Source organism: Mytilinidion resinicola (assembly GCF_010093595.1).
Source record: "Mytilinidion resinicola strain CBS 304.34 unplaced genomic scaffold BDZ99scaffold_20, whole genome shotgun sequence".
NCBI lineage: Eukaryota > Fungi > Ascomycota > Dothideomycetes > Mytilinidiales > Mytilinidiaceae > Mytilinidion > Mytilinidion resinicola.
Genome location: NW_022985456.1, coordinates 483,013 through 501,238, shown reverse-complemented (window position 1 = coordinate 501,238; position 18,226 = coordinate 483,013). Strand labels below are relative to the sequence as shown.

The 18,226-nt window shown below is 51.7% G+C and overlaps 9 protein-coding genes across 9 annotated transcripts; 4 read left to right on the top strand and 5 right to left on the bottom strand.

Annotated features, from left to right (window-relative positions):
- The first annotated feature begins 1,353 nt into the window (after positions 1-1,353).
- On the top strand, positions 1,354-3,557 carry BDZ99DRAFT_467159 (uncharacterized protein). The gene is made up of 6 exons (XM_033720959.1): positions 1,354-1,983; positions 2,134-2,209; positions 2,263-2,363; positions 2,415-2,546; positions 2,595-2,873; positions 2,951-3,557. The coding sequence occupies exons 1-6, from the start codon at positions 1,835-1,837 to the stop codon at positions 3,354-3,356; spliced, it is 1,143 nt and encodes a 380-aa protein (XP_033571899.1). The 5' UTR covers positions 1,354-1,834; the 3' UTR covers positions 3,357-3,557.
- Positions 3,558-3,649: 92 nt separating this feature from the next.
- Positions 3,650-4,521, bottom strand: BDZ99DRAFT_502354 (uncharacterized protein; the record flags this gene model as incomplete). Its single annotated transcript, XM_033723886.1, has 2 exons — positions 3,650-4,164; positions 4,200-4,521. 2 exons carry the CDS (start codon positions 4,519-4,521, stop codon positions 3,650-3,652), a joined length of 837 nt encoding a protein of 278 aa, XP_033571898.1.
- Positions 4,522-5,858: 1,337 nt separating this feature from the next.
- On the bottom strand, positions 5,859-7,129 carry BDZ99DRAFT_525270 (XAP5-domain-containing protein; the record flags this gene model as incomplete). Its single annotated transcript, XM_033725981.1, has 3 exons — positions 5,859-6,221; positions 6,277-6,805; positions 6,864-7,129. 3 exons carry the CDS (start codon positions 7,127-7,129, stop codon positions 5,859-5,861), a joined length of 1,158 nt encoding a protein of 385 aa, XP_033571897.1.
- A 168-nt stretch (positions 7,130-7,297) lies between these two features.
- On the bottom strand, positions 7,298-8,054 carry BDZ99DRAFT_467157 (uncharacterized protein). Its single transcript, XM_033720958.1, has one exon. It carries the CDS (start codon positions 7,769-7,771, stop codon positions 7,391-7,393), a length of 381 nt encoding a protein of 126 aa, XP_033571896.1. The 5' UTR covers positions 7,772-8,054; the 3' UTR covers positions 7,298-7,390.
- A 104-nt stretch (positions 8,055-8,158) lies between these two features.
- Positions 8,159-9,011, bottom strand: BDZ99DRAFT_491005 (uncharacterized protein; the record flags this gene model as incomplete). The annotated part of the gene is made up of 2 exons (XM_033723079.1): positions 8,159-8,854; positions 8,907-9,011. 2 exons carry the CDS (start codon positions 9,009-9,011, stop codon positions 8,159-8,161), a joined length of 801 nt encoding a protein of 266 aa, XP_033571895.1.
- On the top strand, positions 8,904-10,471 carry BDZ99DRAFT_543910 (HAD superfamily hydrolase). Its single transcript, XM_033726801.1, has 3 exons — positions 8,904-9,255; positions 9,310-9,472; positions 9,528-10,471. Exons 1-3 carry the CDS (start codon positions 9,239-9,241, stop codon positions 10,236-10,238), a joined length of 891 nt encoding a protein of 296 aa, XP_033571894.1. The 5' UTR covers positions 8,904-9,238; the 3' UTR covers positions 10,239-10,471.
- On the bottom strand, positions 10,217-11,867 carry BDZ99DRAFT_467156 (HSP20-like chaperone). Its single transcript, XM_033720957.1, has 3 exons — positions 11,480-11,867; positions 11,066-11,394; positions 10,217-11,019 (listed from the first exon to the last, which is right to left on the bottom strand). Exons 1-3 carry the CDS (start codon positions 11,505-11,507, stop codon positions 10,672-10,674), a joined length of 705 nt encoding a protein of 234 aa, XP_033571893.1. The 5' UTR covers positions 11,508-11,867; the 3' UTR covers positions 10,217-10,671.
- A 208-nt stretch (positions 11,868-12,075) lies between these two features.
- Positions 12,076-12,813, top strand: BDZ99DRAFT_397288 (vacuolar protein-sorting-associated protein; the record flags this gene model as incomplete). The annotated part of the gene is made up of 2 exons (XM_033716045.1): positions 12,076-12,123; positions 12,175-12,813. 2 exons carry the CDS (start codon positions 12,076-12,078, stop codon positions 12,811-12,813), a joined length of 687 nt encoding a protein of 228 aa, XP_033571892.1.
- Positions 12,814-14,000: 1,187 nt separating this feature from the next.
- On the top strand, positions 14,001-14,546 carry BDZ99DRAFT_350956 (heterokaryon incompatibility; the record flags this gene model as incomplete). Its single annotated transcript, XM_033714513.1, has 1 exon — positions 14,001-14,546. A coding segment is annotated over one exon (546 nt), but the record flags the coding sequence as incomplete, so codon positions are not given.
- Between the last annotated feature and the right edge of the window lie 3,680 nt (positions 14,547-18,226).

Sequence of the window (18,226 nt, the reverse complement as noted above, 5' to 3'; positions counted from 1 at the left end):
TCAAGAGTGAGGTCGCCCGCCATCTTCTTTTGGTGAAAGTTGGCCGCCGCGCTTCAAACGTTCGCACTCACGCTAAGGGCCACAATACGTATTGACAGCGCCATTGCGGTGAAAATGTAGCAGCTGTAGACAGCTCGCGTCAGGAACTGACTTTCGAGTCGGAATGGCGCTAATCCAGGGTGTGATTCGTCGCCAAGTCTTCTTTTCGGCGTGAAGAAGTTCGGAGAAACGCGACGCACGGGATCTCGCACGGGCAGGTCACGTGACTGCGTAGATGCTGAAAGTATGTGAAATCTCATAGACGTACTTGACCCCGTACGCGGCGATGATGAAGACCATGATTTTCGAGAGGCTTTAAGGGAGGCAGAAGTATTTTCGGCGGCGGCGGCGTCGGCGTCGACTCATACGTAGGGTTTTTCATATGTCGCCCATAACCTTTGCCCGTATCTTTCACCTATACCAACTCTAAACATGAATTTCGGCCGATGCGATTTAAATACTAGAGTGAAGGCCACATTAGTGAAAGGCGTGATGGTGAGACGCGCAAGTGAGGTACTGATAGCGCCAGGTAAGGGCATCTGGTCGAGAATTGAAAATGCTACTCAAGAAATACATTAGCTCTGATACGAACTTTCGTATCTGAAAGCTTGGAGCTGAGTAGCTGCAGCTGCTCATTAGGAGGCGGTCGCTGGCCTATCGACATCACGCTATAGCTTTCAACATGGAATGGTAAAGGTGAACGAGCCCCAACTACAACTGGTCCGACTGAACAGATTGCTCGAGTGTCTGATCCCACAATTGCTAGAAAGGCAATCGCCAAATGAGAGTCTACTCGGATACCCTGATAAATTTTTTTGATATAAGCGTTGTCTCTTGTCGGGATTCGTCGTGAAAAGAAGAGTCTTCATATGCGCAAGGGCATGGTGTCGGAGCATGATGTCGGCTTTAATTCAGTGTCCAGACTGCGCAGTTTTGGTGGTCTAATGATACGACACGAGGAGATGTCTAGGTAACCCGAGGTCGGTAGGCGCGATGGGATGGAAAGCCCTGGGTCCACATGCGAGGTTTATCACAGCAGAAGACCGGAGATGTCGGACATGATTGATGGTTTTAGCGTAGTGGCCATTGTAGGGGTCCAAATGGACGGAATGCTGATGCCAAATGGGATATAGAGGTCGCGGGGATGGGCAGTGGTTGGAGATGAAGCCTGCAATACATCGTTTTGGCATCAGCGCGAACTAAACCCACCTTATGCCCACCCCCACAGTACGGCTACGGCATAGCCCTGTAGACACGCTAGGGAGGCATGTTGCGGGCATCCGAGTCCCCTGATCGTCCGAAATTACAGGCAGAGGGCCGAAGATGGTCGCGAAACAGGCAACTTTGCGAGGAAGAGACTAACATATGAAGGCGCATGCCTCGGCGTCGGATGGAATTGATGTTCTATGGCGCGGGGAACGGGACGTCAGCTACAGATATCTCCGCACGCCACCAAACATGGTTACATAAGGCCAGCACGTCTCACGCAAGATGAGACCTTGTTACTAAGTAACCAGGCCACCCGTGTACCTACTTCCTTGGTATGGACTGCGTTGTTCTCCCAGGCATCTGTCTTTCCCCTGCCATTAGAATATAGTTACCATCTCAACTTTGTAGACCCTCTCTTCCCCGCCTGCCACTTCTGCCATCACTACTATCAGATATGGCATCGATTTCCGAGAAACTGCCTTTCAACTTCTCTTTGCCCACTGAGAAGCTTCTATTATGGCCCATCAGCGCTCTTGCTTTAGTTGTTTCTTATTCTCTGCTCTGTCGGATGTTGCGTTTTCGAAGAATGGAACAAAAGCATGCCAAGTACCCATACAAGACTCGGGAGTCCTACTCTAAGATGACTGCTACCGATGCGTATGAGATCGGAAAATACGTCTTCTCTTTGGAGTTTCCTTTCACGAGCGAGAAGGCGGCGCAGTTTGCTCTATTTCGGTGGGTCTAAAACATTTGCGTATCTCATCGATCTTCATTCATCCCATGACTCTATCTCTCGGGAAACAGTACTTGGCTCAAGCGTCACTTTTTCTTTCCGCTACCAAAACCTCGTTGGATGTATTCAATTTCGTTGACCTAACTACACAGGACATACGGTGTACCGACGATCAGCAAAACTCTTTGCGAAACAAAGCAGCTTGCGGAGCCGGTCTTTGCCTCCAGGGTACTCTCTAGCAATACAACCAGGAACTCTTTCAATTGCTAACAGTTCTATAGCGATATGCCGACACAGCCATCCTCATCAACGAATTCGTAGGAAACGCCCCCGACTCAGACCGGGCAATCTCCGCGATATCCAGGATGAACTATCTTCACGAGTGAGCCAGCGCTCGTTCCAGAAACTTTTCTAATGCTGATGGGTTTATCAGGGGCTATCGAAAGGCCGGTAAAATTTCCAACGACGACATGATTTACACGCTGGCACTGTTCGTTCTCGAAACCGATCGATGGATACGCAACTACGAATGGCGACCACTCACCGATATGGAACTTTGTGCTTTGTACGTCCACGACCTCTTTCTGTCAACCTTTTCGCTGATTGAGGACAGTGGCACTCAATGGAAGAACATTGGCGACGCAATGGGCATTGACTTATCAGCTCTCAAGCATGGCCCCAACAACTTCCAAGACGGACTCGAGTTCGCCCACGATCTCGCAGAATGGGTCGAGGACTACGAGCAAAAGAATCTAATCCCAGACCCTTACAACCACAAGCTCGCTAACGAGACAACCGCCATCCTGATCTACAACCTCCCTGGCTTCCTAAAGGGCCCGGCAAAGAAGCTGGTGACGACAATGATGGACGAGAGGCTGCGGAAGGCGATGATGTAAATCTCTTCCCCTCTAAATCAGTCCCTTCTGAATCACAAAACACCCAGACTATGACAACTAACGCACAATCCAGCTACCCCGCCGCACCCGCTCCATACCACGCCGTCAAGAACTTCGCCCTCTCAGCCCGCAAATTCCTCCTCAAAAACTTCTTCCTCCCGCGCCCCTACTTCCTCCGCTTCAGAGCCTTCACCGAGGAGCCTAACAGCACCGGCCGCTATGAGCGCACTTTCTACGAAACAGAGCCTTGGTACATCCCCGAGACGTTCGGGAACCGTTGGAGCCTCGAAGCCTGGGTCCGCTGGCTAGCTGGGCGCCCGATTCCCGGAGGTGGTAAGTATAAGCCCGAGGGCTATCATTTTCATGAGGTGGGTCCGAAGAAGATGGAGGGCAAGGGGCTGGAGCATTACAAAATGGAGAAGGGGAAGTTGTATGCAGCGGGGAGGGGGGGATGTCCGTTTGCTGTTGCGAAGGGGTAGGCGAGGGACTCAGGTGGATGGGATTGAGGTTATGCTGATAGGTTTGGACGGGGGGGTTTCTGTGTGCTAGAGGGGATAGTGTAGCGTGTGCTCGGCCGTGGCTTGATATATGTGTCATGTGACATATTATCCTGGTTCCATTGAGAATGAGCAGCTTGTTTGATAGTAAATTCATACCCTTATCTGGGTTTTGTGGTCGTGTTCAGTCTAGTCCGAACCAAGAAGGAAATACATTGATTATAGATGGCGCACAACCGATTCGATCCATCCGACCAAGCCTAACCAAGTCCACATCAAACCTCTCCTCGCACCGGCACCGCTCCACCACTGTTCCTAGTCAAGTCTTTAGGCCCCACCCCTCCCTCCCTCTGCTCCGCCGCCGAGAACCAAACACCGTCCTTCTGTAGCGGCTTCCACGCTTTCACGCAGCAGACCACTATCTTGAAAACTGCAATTTGGAGTGGCACCCTCCACCACCTCACTTTCACCATGTACTTATCCACTGTAACCCACCACTCCTCCTTGGGGTCGAGCTGATCATCGAAACTCTGCATATACAAAATCCTCTTCCGTAAGTACTGAAAATAAAGTACTAGATGCGCTGCCAAAGCAGCAGCGGTGAGGATCGCGAAGATCGCGCCGAAGACGCCGATGCTGAAGACCTTAGCTTCGAAGCAGGTGATGAGAAGGGTGAGGAGGAGGACATAGATTGGGTAGATGATGAGGAGGCGGAGGATGGGTGCGGAGGTTGTATAGAGGGCTAGGTTGAGGGGGGGTCTGAAGTGGGGTTTGGGCCAGGAGGAGATATCTGTGGTGTGGCAAGCGAAGCTGAGGACGGCTCACCGGATTTGATAAGGATGTCAGCGTTAGTGAATGCTACAGACGAGACGGCTGTGGCGCAACCAGTGAATGCCGACTCGGTACACACGCCTTTCCACAAGCCGTATACGATGGGCGAATCGTATATGAGCTGGAGGATGGATTCTGTGGCTTCGGAAACGGAAAAGATGGCGCCAGCGCCGAGGAATCCTCGCCCCGGTGCACGGGAGCAGTGGACTGGCTCTTCTAAGAGTAGGATTTTCCTTGGTGTCTTTGCATAGGGTCCGATCTCCAGGCGAGCATTGAAGATCTGTTTACCTCGTTTGCTACGCTGGTGCCGTTCCATGTTCAAAACAGTTTCGGCAGCATTTTTTATAGTTACTGTGCTTGCCCAAACAGCCGTGGTGCTAGGAATACAAGGGTAGGCATTATTCTGATTAGGCAACGCTTTTCGACTTTGAGTGCTCGAGGCTAAAATTCTATCGCTCAACCAGACATATCTTACGTGAAGCTAATAAGCCTGCGCTCTTGGTCTTCGATGGCGGAAACAATGCCGATATACTCCTTCCAGTGGCTTGTGATCTATCCGTCTTCCTATTTGGATTCTTTCCTCAGCTCGTCTTTACCTGGGATGCAATCAGGCTGGAGAATTGTTTTCAGCTAGTCGCAACGGTCATATATAATTTCGGGATCGTCTACTTTGCGGTCCTTCAACGGAATCAGCTCAACGCCGTCTTTCAAACGATCGAGGAAATCCAGGGTTATCCAGAAGGTCTGTCTCGCAGGATGGACGTAATGCTAGACATCGTCATATCCGTCGTGTCCTTAGCGACCCTCTTACTTGGGTTCTTTACGTACAGGTTATACCACATCTATGGTTGGTCGATAGTGAAGTACATTGCCGCGGATCTCCGGCTTAGAAGACGGTAACTCACATTCCAAGTAGGTCTACCAGGATTAGCCTGAATTCTACTCCACCTTGTCAACCACTGACAACCTGCATTAGATTTACTTGATTATCTTGAAAGTTGACTTCTTCTTTTTTGTTGCGTACAACATCCAGTTCCTGCTGCTTCCTAGGTCTGTGCAAAGTAATGAGTTTTACGGAACTGCGGCTGCACTGCCCATTCTCATAGCGATTATAATGCTTCCTGCCTACTATACTCGAAGAGAGTCAAGCATCGGGGCACTATGGCGTGCGGTACGTATATGTACACCCAAGTCTAGATCCGACAGCTCTAATTTCCGGCCCATGTTTCCTTGTAGATTCTTCAGCTAGCTGTCATCGCATACTTCCCATTCAAACTTGCTAGGGCCTACCAAACCGTGACAGACGAAACGAGACCCAGCCTCGGCTCCCTAACAACTTTTGGCGCCATGACTATATTGCTGGCCTTTACCACACTCATAAACGGCCTGCTCTGTGCAGATAATTTTGGAAAGGGTCTTCGGCCTCATCTACAACGACCAGTCCACAGGAATTCTCTTCGGAGGATACAGACGGATCGAATTTACGAGTTGAGCGGGAGTATGATTGGGAAGCGGAGCGGAAAATTTATCACGGAGAGATAGTGTTTGCGTGATTGGGCTTTTTTGGCCATTGTATGCGAACTGGGTATCAGAAACATCTCTACTCACCGCTTGCTTTATGCCAGAATCGCAGGTAGTCTGTCCATATTACGCTCATGAAAAGAAGAACGAATTGCCTTCTGTGTCTTTCCTATGCCCCTTGCTATAATCCTTGCCTGGATCGTAGTCCTCCCACACACTCGCCGGGAAGATATGCTTATTTCGTTCATACCAGCGTCGATCCACCACCTTGGTCACAGTAGGGTCTTCAGTGTTGCCTTCCAGCTCGGAGTCTGGAATGGCAGATTTCTTCTCCTTTTTCTTCTCTGGCCGCGCTAGAGGGTCGAAAGTAGCAGGGTCTATGGGCGTCGTATCGTCCGATAAAGGTGTCGCAGCTGTCGGCTGTGCCGAGTAGTTGAAGAGGGGCCCGTTGAAACCGATTGTGTTGTTCGCCATGAAGTAGTAGAACTCGTAGTGCTGTCTCAGATTAGCTTCATACTCTTCTTCTAAAGCCAATAGCACCTCCACTTACATGCGGAATTATGATCTCCCCTCTCACAAGCATCAGGTCATCCACACCAACTCTCGCCCACTCCCTCCTACTTTTATCCCCACCACCACCACCCGTCTCTGCGCCAACCTTCCTCGCCTTGTCCAGAAAGAGCCATATCGGATCCCCTTTCTTCACCCGACACACGCCCCCGGGTATATTCGTCCCATCATAGAACACAAACGGGAGCAGCATCTCCGTCGCCTTCACCGCATCCCGCATCAATATGAACTCCTTCCTCAACTGCTCCCTCGTCTGCGCCTCCCTCAACAACGCCGACTTCGACATCGCCTTTGGCACAAACTTCACCGCCGAATTCGGACCCAGTTTCTTCTTGACCACAGTCCCATTCTCCTCCGCACCATCGCTAGCGCCCTGCTCATTCGGCGTAGCCGACCGCGGCGTGGGCACGGCACTCTCGCCCGTGTCCTCTTCATCATCGAACCCAAACGACAGTTTCCCCTTCGCAGGATCCTTCCGCTTCTTTTTCAGGGGCCGCGGCGTCGATGCTCTGTACTTTTACAATCAGCTCCACTCCATTGCATAGCTTGGGAGCGAGCATCACTTACCTGTCCTGAGGCGTGCTCGCGCCAGACGCGCTCGGCGTCCCCTGCTTCGACTTCGGGGCTAGAGCTGCATCTGCGCGCTCTCTGTCTTTTCGGTCGAGGGCCTCAGCGCGGCGCTTGCGGAAGTCGGAGAGGTGTACGAGGCCGACAGTTTGTTCTTTGAGCAGGTCTTCGGCGGTGGCGGCTTGGGAGGTGAAGCGCGAGGCGGTGGCTGGGTTTGGGGTTGAAGTCCGCGACGGTGGGGCCGAGGACGGGTTGGAGGGGTCCATCGTGGGTGCTGAGGATTGTGGTGAGCGTTGGAGGAAATGTTTGGATAGAGTTAAGATTTAGGCGTCGCGTGGTGGCTAGCGCCGTAGGGCTAGATATTGTGGGGAAAGTGGGGCGCACGTGATTATTCAAGATCAAGGAATGGTATTGTTGTATATTGATCGAAGATACTCTCTTTAAACTTCGTAGCTTTCCGTGTCCTTCAATATCGAACCCATTATCAGCGCCTCCGAGACCGTGATTCTACACAGAGTACCTCCTAACTACTTCTTGATCTGCTTCAAAGTGTTAAGGATGTCCTGCCTCGCCGCTTTCCAGACTGCTCTCTCAGCTTCCAGCTCCCTTTTGCCGTTATCGATCTCGTTTTGCAACCTCTTTATGTCGCTGACTTTCGCATCCATTCTTTCTTGCGCCATGTCTCTCGTTGCCTGGTGTTTCTTTTTCTCAATCTCGATCTGGCATTTGAGCGCTTGCGTATGGCTCTGTAGCACTTCCACAGAAAGAATAGCCTCATTGTCCTCTCCAAGCTTTGACTGCTTCGTCTGTAGGATATCAAAGATGCTGGCTTCTGCGCCTGGGTTCACGACGTAGTGATAGTTCTTGCAATGCAGGCACACATTTTGCTCGTAGTCTAAGCGGGGCATGATTGTAGTGGAAGGAAATGCGCTGAGGCTATGTGGTATGAAAGAAAGTACGTGCGTGAATTTCGATGCAAGACAGAAACGCGGTACACCTTCTTATAAATCGACAAAACGATTTGCGTGACGAGAATGAGCGGGAAGAAGTCGTTGGGGATACGTTTGACTTTCCATTCGTACTTTCGAGATGTAGCTCGACTGCACCATTCTATGGTAGAATCGTTGGTGCTCGCCTCTACTAGAGCCTCTGCTGCGTTCATTAATCCAGTTGGGTATATGAGACAGCATTCTTCTCCTGATCAGCCCTCATAACTGTTCCGAAGCCTGGCTCGTACCTTCCTATGCTATTACACCTGTCCCAGGATCCAAATCTTCACCAAGCCCATCCTACCCTCACCTCCCTTGATCGAAATTCATACTATACCCACCCGACGACTCATCCTTCACGAAATTGAAATTATCCGTCGACAGCCCAAAAGGCTTCAGAATCCCATTCCCCAGCTGCTTCAGCTTCCCCATCATCTCGCCCATCTCCTTCTGTTTCGCCTCTTCCAATCTCGGCGGCAGCGTCCTCAGCGCAACTTGTACTGTTCTCCTATCCAACGGGGTCAGGTTCGGCATAGCAGCTAACGCCTTGTAATCCTCGTCCGCGCCCTGCAACGACGCCCACCCACCCGTCTCCTGTCGCGCTTTTGCGCGCCGAAGAAGTACTTTTGCGCGGAGCTTCTGTATGTCATCCCGTGAGCGGCCGCTGCGGTTTAGCGCCTCAATCTTGCTAGCTGTGTCATCGTCCACCTCTTCGACCACTCCCTCCGCGGTATCATCGCCAGGTTTGGGTTTCTGAGGTGGAGGATCGAGTCGATCTAGCGCTTCTAACGCCTCAGTCGCGGAGCTGATCGCAGCTTTCCAATCTAACATTTTGAGGTGGCATGCGGAGATATTGCTGCGGAGGACAGCGATGTCGTAATCGAGGTAGGTGGGACATACGCCTAGGGCTTTATTATAGCCTTGGATGGCGGAGGAGAAGTCGCCTTTGCTGAAGAAGGCATTTGCGGTTGTTTTCTCGGTGGCGGATTCTGCGACGAGGGACTCAAGGCGAGGTCAGATAATGTATTGATGAAGATGGTGGGGCTTTATTTACTGCTTCTTCTTTGGGGGAGAAGCGGACGGAGGCGGGTTCTTCGTCTGCTTCTGGTTTGAGGGTGTTGCCGGTCTTTGAGGGCTCTGTTTCTGAAGGAGGATCCATTCTGGCGTTTGTGGTAGCTGTTGAAGCTGTCGAGAGCTTCCTGGCGACGTCAGTTCGTCCCTGAAAGGTGGGGGCCCGTGCGAAACTCGGAATACTTTGTACGAATGGTGAATGGTTGTAACTACTATAAATTTTATTTTGAAGGAAGTTCATGAGTCTTCACCACCATACACGATCATTACCGTCCCAACTTCCGTTCCATATCACTCCATATCGTCACAGACAAAATGTCTCCATCCTCAAGGTACGTAGAGCATCTCCAAAGCCAATTGTCCCCCAAAACCTGATCCCACCATAGTCCTCCTCCACCCATACGGGCCTGCCTCTTCGACATGGACGGCCTCCTCATCGACTCCGAAGACCTCTACTCGATCTGCACCAACGCCGTCCTCGCCGAATACGGCCGGCCCAAACTCCCCTGGAGCATCAAAGCGCAACTCCAAGGCCGCCCTGGCCCCGAAGTAGCTCCCTCTCACCCCCTCTCCAACCCTACCATTTACTAAACCCCCCTCCCAGTCCCAACGCATCTTCCAAGAATGGGCCCACCTCCCCATCACCCCCGCCGACTTCACCGCCAAAATCTCCGCGCTGCAGCGCCAGCACTTCCCCAGCACAAAACCGCTCCCCGGCGTCCCCGCCCTCCTGCGCACCCTCTCGACCTCCCGCGCCCACCTCGCCCTCGCCACCTCCTCGCACGAGGCAAACTTCCACCTCAAAACCAACCATCTGGCCGACCTCTTCGCCGTCTTCGCCCAGCGCCACCGCGTGCTCGGCGACGACCCGCGCATCGCGCAGGGCCGCGGCAAGCCGGCGCCCGACATCTACCTGCTGGCGCTGGAGACGATTAATGTGGATCTGCGGGCCAAGGGGGCGGCGGAGGTGCGGCCGGAGGAGTGTCTTGTGTTTGAGGACAGCGTGCCCGGGGTGGAGAGCGGGCGGCGGGCGGGGATGCAGGTGGTGTGGTGTCCGCACCCGGGGCTGCGGGAGGAGTATCGAGGGCGGGAGAGGGAGGTGTTGGCGGGGCTGACGGGGGCGCATGTGGATGAGGAGGTGGATGGGGCGGAGAGGGTCAAGGGGGCGAGCGTGAAGGGGCAGCCGGGGGAGTTGGATGATGGGTGGGCGCGGTTGTTGGAGACGTTGGAGGGGTTTCCGTATGCGAGTTATGGGATTGAAATAGGAGGGGAGAAGGAGAAGGAGAATGTGAAGCCTGTGGTGGACGGGATATAGAGGTGGTATAGTTAGGGGCGTTGGGAATGGGCATTTACAGCAGTCATCTGGCTCAGCATAGACAGCGAGAGGAGGTTGGCCCGTCGTTCAATAGAGAACTAGCAATAAGTATTTAGACCATAGCATAGAAAGCGAGATGAGAATGACATCTTTCGATAGAGGACTAGCTGCAAGCATTTAGACCATCATAGAAAGCGAGAGGAGATTGATCTGACTTTCAATAGAGGACTACTTGCTAGGGCATATATCACAAAGCCTAATGTCAATCCACAACAGTCCAAGTCGTCTCCCACGATGACGGAAAAGCATGTACCACCCACCGCCACTTGCAATCAGACCATTACCCTATTTTTGACTCCCACCCAGTCTTTTGTCAAGAAAGACGCGCTGTCCCTATTCAAGACGCCAAAACCTAGAGATACGCGCAGAATATCTACTCGACTTCCTGGATCTTGGCAGCAGCCGCGGGGGCGGGGGCTTCTTTCGTGGCAGCGGCAGCAGGCTTCTCGTCATCGCCTTCCAGCGCCGGCATCTCATCGTCGTCGTCCTCGCTCGGGCTGCTGTCTTCGCCGTTCTCCGCTAGGTCTTGCAGGTCGGGCAGGCCACCCATGCCGCCCAAGCCTTCCAGGCCACCCATTCCGCCCATGCCACCAGCACCGAGCTTCGAGAAATCGATACCGCCGAAGCCGCCTTCGCCGCCACCCTCGCCGCCCATGGGGTTCATCTTGTTCATGTATTCGTCGTCTTCGGGCGCCTCGTTCTGCTCGTCCTCTGCGACATACTGCGGGGATGTTAGCCTAATTCTGCACCAGAAAATCAAAACTCACTTTGGAAAAGTCGGTCTTCAGGAAGTGCATCTTCCTCGAGTCCTTGAGGAGGCGCGGCCAGTATTCCTCCTTAACTTCCTTCTTCCGTAGCACCAATTCGATGCCGCTCCCCAAGTGGTGGACCTTGGACTCCTTAGGGTCGATCTCGGCAAAGAACTCCAGCTCAACTTGGTAGGTGATTCCCTTGGAGGTCGATTTGCCTTCGAAGGTGAGTTTGGTGGGTTGCAAATCGAGTTTCAGGTTCTCTGGTGGCACGTCGGCCGCAATCAAATTGAGGAATACGACATTCTTAGCCGCATCGGTGGAGGAAGACCGCTGGGCCCAGAGGACTTTGATTAATTAGCGATGAGGACATAAAGTATTACTTGATCACGGCTGGGGCGGCCATGGACATAGAAGAGCGAGAGAGCTTACCTTCGGGGTGGAAGGTTTGAGAAGCCATATTGATGAAGAGGCGGAGGCGGACGTCACACAGGGAAGACGGTTGTGTTGTTGCTGGATCGAGAGGCTCAGGTGGTCGCCGAGTGTAGATGTGTAGGTGAGAGAGTGGTGGTTGGTGAAGGAAGGTGTCGAAGCAGATGAGACGAGAGGAGTGGAGGGCGCAGGGCTGCTGCACCTTTTACTAGCGCCTCAAGGCTGGAGAGATGTTTGTGGAAGGCAATCGAAATGCGAGCCGATCGTGACGCCGTCGCCAGAAAATGCGCCCCAATTCCGGGGTCAGAACTCTGAGAATAATTGTTAAAGGCAGTACGAAGCGTAGAATGAAATAATATGCACGCTTTGCACTCTCTTTGCGCACAGAATGGCCCGCTGTGGACTCGAGGTCGGAGCTGCCCCGCGCTCAACGTCAGTGGTCTGGGCGGCTGCTGCAACTCTCCCGTCTCACTACCTAGCAACACCTTAAAGTCACACATACAGCGCCATAACCGTATACACACTTCACGATATCTACACTCAAAACAGCCATATCTCCCTCCTACCTCAGCCTCTGACCCTCCCCACGGTGCACCATGGAGACCATCCGTGGTCTCCTCTGGAAGCCTACTCCCGAAGAACAGGTGCCCACCTACACCTCTCCCCTATCAACCACCACTAACTGCTCCATCCAGAAACGAAAATGTAACGCCCTTGTCCGCTCCAACGTCCGCAAACTCGAACGCGAGATCCAGCAGAGCAAAGCCGCCGAAACCAAGGCCAAATCCCTAATCCTAGAAGCCTCGAAGCGCCCCCAGAAGAACTCCGGGCAAGCCAAAGCCGCACTCGACGCGACCCGCGGTTTCGCCCGCCAGCTCATCGGCATCCGGAAGCAGACCAGCCGCCTCCTGACGGGCAAGGCCCAGCTACAAAGCGTGCAGATGCAGGTCAATGAGGCGTTTTCGATGCGCAAGATCGAGGGTAGCCTGCGCGCGAGCACAGGCATTATGAAGGATGTGAATTCACTGGTGCGGCTGCCGGAGTTGACGGGCACTATGAGAGAGCTGAGTCAGGAGTTGGTGCGGGCAGGGATCATTGAGGAGATGGTGGGGGATAGTTTGCCGGATAGCGAGTTGTGGGAGGGCGAGGATGATGCGGCGGAGGCGGAGGTGGATAAGATACTGGGCGAGATTCTGAAGGATCGGTTGCCGGCGAGTGCGGAGAAGCCTGTGGATAGCGTTTCGGTGCAGCGCGTCGCGGAGGAGGTGGAAGATCCGAAGGAACAGGAGATGTTGGCGCATATGAGGGGACGGCTGGAGGCTCTCAAGGGCTGATAGTACGGATCAAGAGCGGAAGGGTTTCATTTGGGAATTGGCGTTTACGAAATGCTCACGGCCGTATGGCGTGGTAATTGATATACTAGGCCATCATTTTTCAAGTCAGTTTCATCCCAGCACCTTTTCTTACCACTGTCAGGGGCACCCCATCACGCTTTCAGAAATCCGAACGAGACGGAGCCTAGTGAGATTGCCCAATGCTTAGACTCGTTAAGCTACCACAGACACTATGGTCCCGACCTGAGGCCAGGCCGTCTCCTTTCCAAACGAGTCGAAGTCTTTTGGCGCCTCCGAACCAGAATCATAATATGGCAAAGAGAGACTGATTCCATCAATGGTAGCCAGAGGAAAATCCATAGCGATTTCCTACTTACAATCTAACCTTAGGGCCGTTGATTGCAGACAAGATTGAGTCACCCTTCGTGATGTACGCCGCGTCAATCAAAATTAGAACGTCCACGTGAATTAGCATACAGGACCGGATCCACGGGTTTTGCGTTAGGTTACACAATGAATCCGAGACTTCTGAATGCAGCTGTGGAAGAAAGAGAACAAAATGTAAACATGCAAAGATATCACGATCAATAAATATGGAATCTGATGCTAATATTATGTGCCGCTGTAAAAGGCGGCAAATACTAGCACGTTCGTTAGCCGACTCCTCCAGAGCCAATAAATAGGTGTTTGTCATGCGACAAAATACAGAGAGGGCATGCAGACCCAAATTAGTGTGGCTTAACGCGCCGAGTCTTACCTAGGTATGCAGCATAGATAAGCCCATGGCAACCTCACAGCCTTGTCACTGCTGCCTAACACCTAGTTATGGATTAATCTCGATACATATCTAGACAAGGGAAAGAAGTATTCGCATGTTACGAATTCGACGCTTGGCTACTATATAATTTGAACCACCTTCTAACATGGCTTCTACCCGACTCCATGCTCAATCGTTCGCCGCAGACCCTCTTTTATACTCCATTCCTGACGGCAATGTATTGTCTATTGCCCGCCGATATCCTTACAGGAGGCTCGAGGGAAGGACGAAAATCAGGCTTCTGAAGCTGTTTCCAGAATCACACGAAAGCTCCGCCAGCAAAATCAGCAAAAAATACCTAGGCCGTACACTCCACGAGACGGACTTATGTGGTACATTGATCGAAGTCGATCTTGCCGGACTGCCCTCATACGAGTGCCTATCATACACTTGGGGCCAGTCCGCTCCATCTCGTGTCCTTTGGCTAGACGACAATATGATCACAATCAGCGATAATCTCCACTCCGCGCTGTTTTCTCTCCAACTCGAAGATCAGCCACGTCTGCTTTGGGTAGACTTTGTCTGTATCAATCAGATGGATCTCCAGGAGCGGAATTCTCAAGTCCAATTGATGTACGACATCTTTTCGACTGCTAAGAAAGTGGTAGCATATCTGGGCCATGAGGCTGACGGCAGCGAGCGGATACCTGAATTGCTCGCAAGAATATGTGCTGCCCACGAGCTCACTTTGAACGACGCCAATTTGAAAAAAATGCACTGTATGCCTTGGGCTTTGAGTCCTTGTGGCCTTCCCACCTCTGAAGATGCGTCATGGGAAGTACTTCGCAAGTTTCTCTCTCGACCTTGGTTCTTCCGCGTCTGGATTCTTCAGGAAGCTCTAGCAGCAAGGAAAATGGACATAATGTGCGGAACTTGGCTTGCTTCAGCGGATTTCATCTTCTCGGCCTTAGTAATATGTATAGGCCATCGATTTCCAGTCCTTAACTTCTCGTTGGAAGTCAACTTTCCTTGGGAACAACCTAACATCAGGGGTTGCTCTCAAGTAGCGCTCATGCATGAGCTAGGAATGTGCAACTGGATGATGCAATCTCCGGGAGAGGAACTAAAACAATGGGGTCTAATTGAGGTGCTGGAGATATCGAGATATGCTTCCGCATCCGACCCAAGGGACCGAGTATTTGGTTTACTTAATCTCTCTAAAGAAGGAAAGGGTAGTCGATTTCAACCAGACTATACAGAAACTGTCCGTGAAACATTCATCAGGACGGCTGAGTTTCTTATGAGCTCTGGCCAAGGCGCGAAGGTTCTTTTGAACGCCTCACTCAGCGATCCGTCGTTGAACTTGCCTTCGTGGGTTCCTGACTGGTCATTTCCCAGTTTTCCCTCAGAGAATCCAGCCCCGAAGGCTACAGCGTACAATCTGGATGCCATTCCGGCTGCAGGGGGACCAATTCCCCACCTGCATCTCAGTAAACAGCAAGGTCAAATCCTCGTTGCTGCCTTCCGTATCAGCGAGATTGAATCCTCGGGTTGCGTTCACAAATACCGATATAATCGTCCTTTTCATATGATGAAACTACTCAACGAGGCTCTGCAGTCTTTCAACAATAATCAACCTCACGAGCATGCAAAAGATCAAAAGCGTCAGTCCACGGCTCATTCCTACGCAGACTCCGATACTCTTGGAAATTTATCTTCTAGTTCGAAAGATCATTCGGATTGGCCTCCTTTATACTCCATCGCAGAAGAAATCCATCGCTCTTTGAAACGTTCATCACAATATACGGAGCAGGATCACAATAATATCACGTGGAGGACTATGGTCTGCAGTCCTGAGTCCAAGTCTAATCCGAGAGCACGCGAAGACTATACCGACTCCTACAAATCATTCATGGACATCACAAAATGCCAGTACGAACCTGGCTACCTCGTTGAAAAGGTCAAACGCGTTGTCGCCATGGTCGAAAGCGAGTCAGTAACACCCCCAAATGACGCAAACCAAGATGATGACGAGTCACTCCCCGCCTTTTGGCAACATTTCGGAGACATGAACATGGGGGCAGAAAAATTTCACGCAGAAGCCCGTCGGTTTTGCTTCCACGTGCGCGTAGCCACAACGAAGACGGGGTACGTCGGAATGGTCCCTCAACAGGCGCGGGCTGGAGACATTGTGGTTGTCATCAAAGGTGTATCTGTACCAATGATAATTCGACGAGCAAAAACGGAAGAAGAGTGCTTCACATTAGTTGGCCAGGCTTATTTCTATGATTTTATGCAAGGGGAGGTGTTTGTTCACAAGGACGGATATGAGGAAGAAATGATTACGCTGGTGTAAGACGATTGAGTCCATAGTGATAATGTGGAAGCAAGATGAAGAAAGTCAGTGAAGGTCACTACCGAGGGCGAGGTTCGCAGACAGTGGGCCAAGCCTTCGATCTTTGTGCTTTGGCGTTTGGACGCCAACGATATGCATGTGGCAACGCCAGCGCTCCGCAGCTTCGGTTCGTCCCCGTCCAGGGATTCAGCTCTGATTATGGCCGTGATTGGCTCGCTCAATGCGGCTTTGTTCAGATCGGTCTCCAGTTGGCATCGAAAAAGACGAAGTCTTGTGGAGCAGGTCAGTTCCTGGATTATCAATCCGTCTGGGTGCTGGCGTTTACGAGTGGTTTACAGCGGTATAGCTTGGTAATTGATACACCAGGTGGTGATATTTCAAATCAGTTTCATGCAAGCACACTTCTCTACCACTGTCAAGGGCGCTCCAAATCGCATTCCAAAAACTAGAAGAGACGGAAGTGCATCAATTCGATCAGTCTTTAGACTCGCTAAGCCACCAGACACTAGCATCCCCAGCCTGAAGCCCGATTGTCTGCTCTACCAAACCATCGCAAGCCTCCCCGGGTAACAAAACAGGTCACAGAAAGCAGCAATTGGAGCCAGATCATAGCCTACGCAAAGCTGCTTCCTGCGACTCAACCTCAAGAGCTCTAAGTATGGCCAGGAATCAACCTATCGTCATAGCACGTGATGTGCATGTGATACGCACGTGGTAGTGACTGCATAACATCTGTCACGCGGTTCAATATATTACTTCGTACGAAGAAAGACTGTATGTACTTGAAAAGGTACTTCATGACTTTTCTATGAGCTCAAGCTCGACCTTTCCAACTTTACCCCGATTCCCAGGCCGTGAATCTGGTATAAAACACGACCACACCGAGGTGACGCCGTGTCCACGCTGCGTCTATGATAAAAATCTGTTGAACGGTCAGATCTGTAACTCTTTGTAGAAAGACGACCGAAATCCTGGACAGAGTCTTTCACCACTCATCGGTCGAAATCTCCTCATTCTATTATCACAGCACTGATACATAGGTCCTCGCTTATGTCGAATACTGGAACCAAATACTCGCAGGCCCACCACGGGCACGCCACGTCGATCAAAAAAGCGGTTGTACGGTTAGATCCGGGAGTCTTTGTAACATTTCGATCCAAAACCTAGGCCGTAGCGCTTCGCGACGGATCTCTCTCGATCCTCGCGGCAATCTAGAGCGATCTGGCTTAGGCATGGTGGAAATTTTATATTGGCTACTCTTTCCCGCTGCAATGAATTGCTTCCGAACATCGGAGCTCCATCCCCTGAGTGTCTCGTTGAGAAGTTCAAAGTATGTCCGAGTCTGCAGGAACGAGGTCGTTTGCTCTTTACTCACGTCCTCCCCAGTGCGCTTGAGATCAGCCAGGCCGGCTACGGATGTCTAGCTCTAGCCGGAGCGCGTATCACATATGGCAAATGGGCCGCCGTATACGGTTTCGGTGCACAAATAGGATACGTCAGGGTTGAGGCTAGGATCAGACGGGAGAGGGAGATGGTTCATTATATCTCCTGAAGAAACCGTAGGAAAGACAAGATGTATGGAAACCGCTGCAAATACCTTCGAACGAGATTGTGACTGTAGCAAATGGGGACCAGCCCGTTCTACCCTTGAACACTGAATGAAAGAAAAACGAAAATGCAGGCACTGTACGGAATATCCAAGGGCAGAGCTGGAGGATTGAGGATGGTGTTGGTCGCGGCGCGGGCCTGTACGTAGCATCCATACGATGCCTCCGGTGAAGCCGAAATCTGAATCAGTCGACGCCAACTCCAACCATCCAGTACAGGGCTAGTGAATTTCAGGCGAAGTCGAAGGTACCGCCCTTGACCGAAAGCGTGGCTGACTTGCTGTAACATATCGCCTCCTTGAATCCATTGTATACCACCTAAAGAGTATATAGGAAGAGGGTGGTAACAGGTTATGGTTGGGTATGAGGCGATATATGTTACCCAAGGAGGTTGATATGCGATTGTAGCAGCTCAACAACGGCATCATGCTCATTTTGTACCGCCCATGCCAGCAGCGTCTGTCCTTGGTTCCTTGGTGTAGATGTCAACTTTGCCCGTCTCGAGCAGTAGCTTAGTAAGAGCCTTATACCTATTTTTTGCCTCCAATAATAGCGGCGTGGATCCGACACTATATTTGATGTTGACGTCGAACTTGCCCGACTCAAGCAGTAGCTTGACAACGGCCTTGTGCCCTTTTTCTGCCGCCAATAATAGCGGCGTGGATCCGACACTATTTCTGATGTTGGCGTTGG

Coding starts and splice junctions, on each gene's coding strand:
- BDZ99DRAFT_467159 (XM_033720959.1), top strand. CDS start 1,835: ATGGAACAAAAGCATGCCAAGTACCCATACAAGACTCGGGAGTCCTAC. Junction 1,984..2,133: donor GCGCAGTTTGCTCTATTTCG/GTGGGTCTAAAA, acceptor CTAACTACACAG/GACATACGGTGTACCGACGA. Junction 2,547..2,594: donor GATATGGAACTTTGTGCTTT/GTACGTCCACGA, acceptor GATTGAGGACAG/TGGCACTCAATGGAAGAACA.
- BDZ99DRAFT_467157 (XM_033720958.1), bottom strand. CDS start 7,771: ATGCCCCGCTTAGACTACGAGCAAAATGTGTGCCTGCATTGCAAGAAC.
- BDZ99DRAFT_543910 (XM_033726801.1), top strand. Junction 9,473..9,527: donor AAGGCCGCCCTGGCCCCGAA/GTAGCTCCCTCT, acceptor CCCCCCTCCCAG/TCCCAACGCATCTTCCAAGA.
- BDZ99DRAFT_467156 (XM_033720957.1), bottom strand. CDS start 11,507: ATGGCTTCTCAAACCTTCCACCCCGAAG. Junction 11,395..11,479: donor TCAAACCTTCCACCCCGAAG/GTAAGCTCTCTC, acceptor AATTAATCAAAG/TCCTCTGGGCCCAGCGGTCT. Junction 11,020..11,065: donor TGAAGACCGACTTTTCCAAA/GTGAGTTTTGAT, acceptor ACATCCCCGCAG/TATGTCGCAGAGGACGAGCA.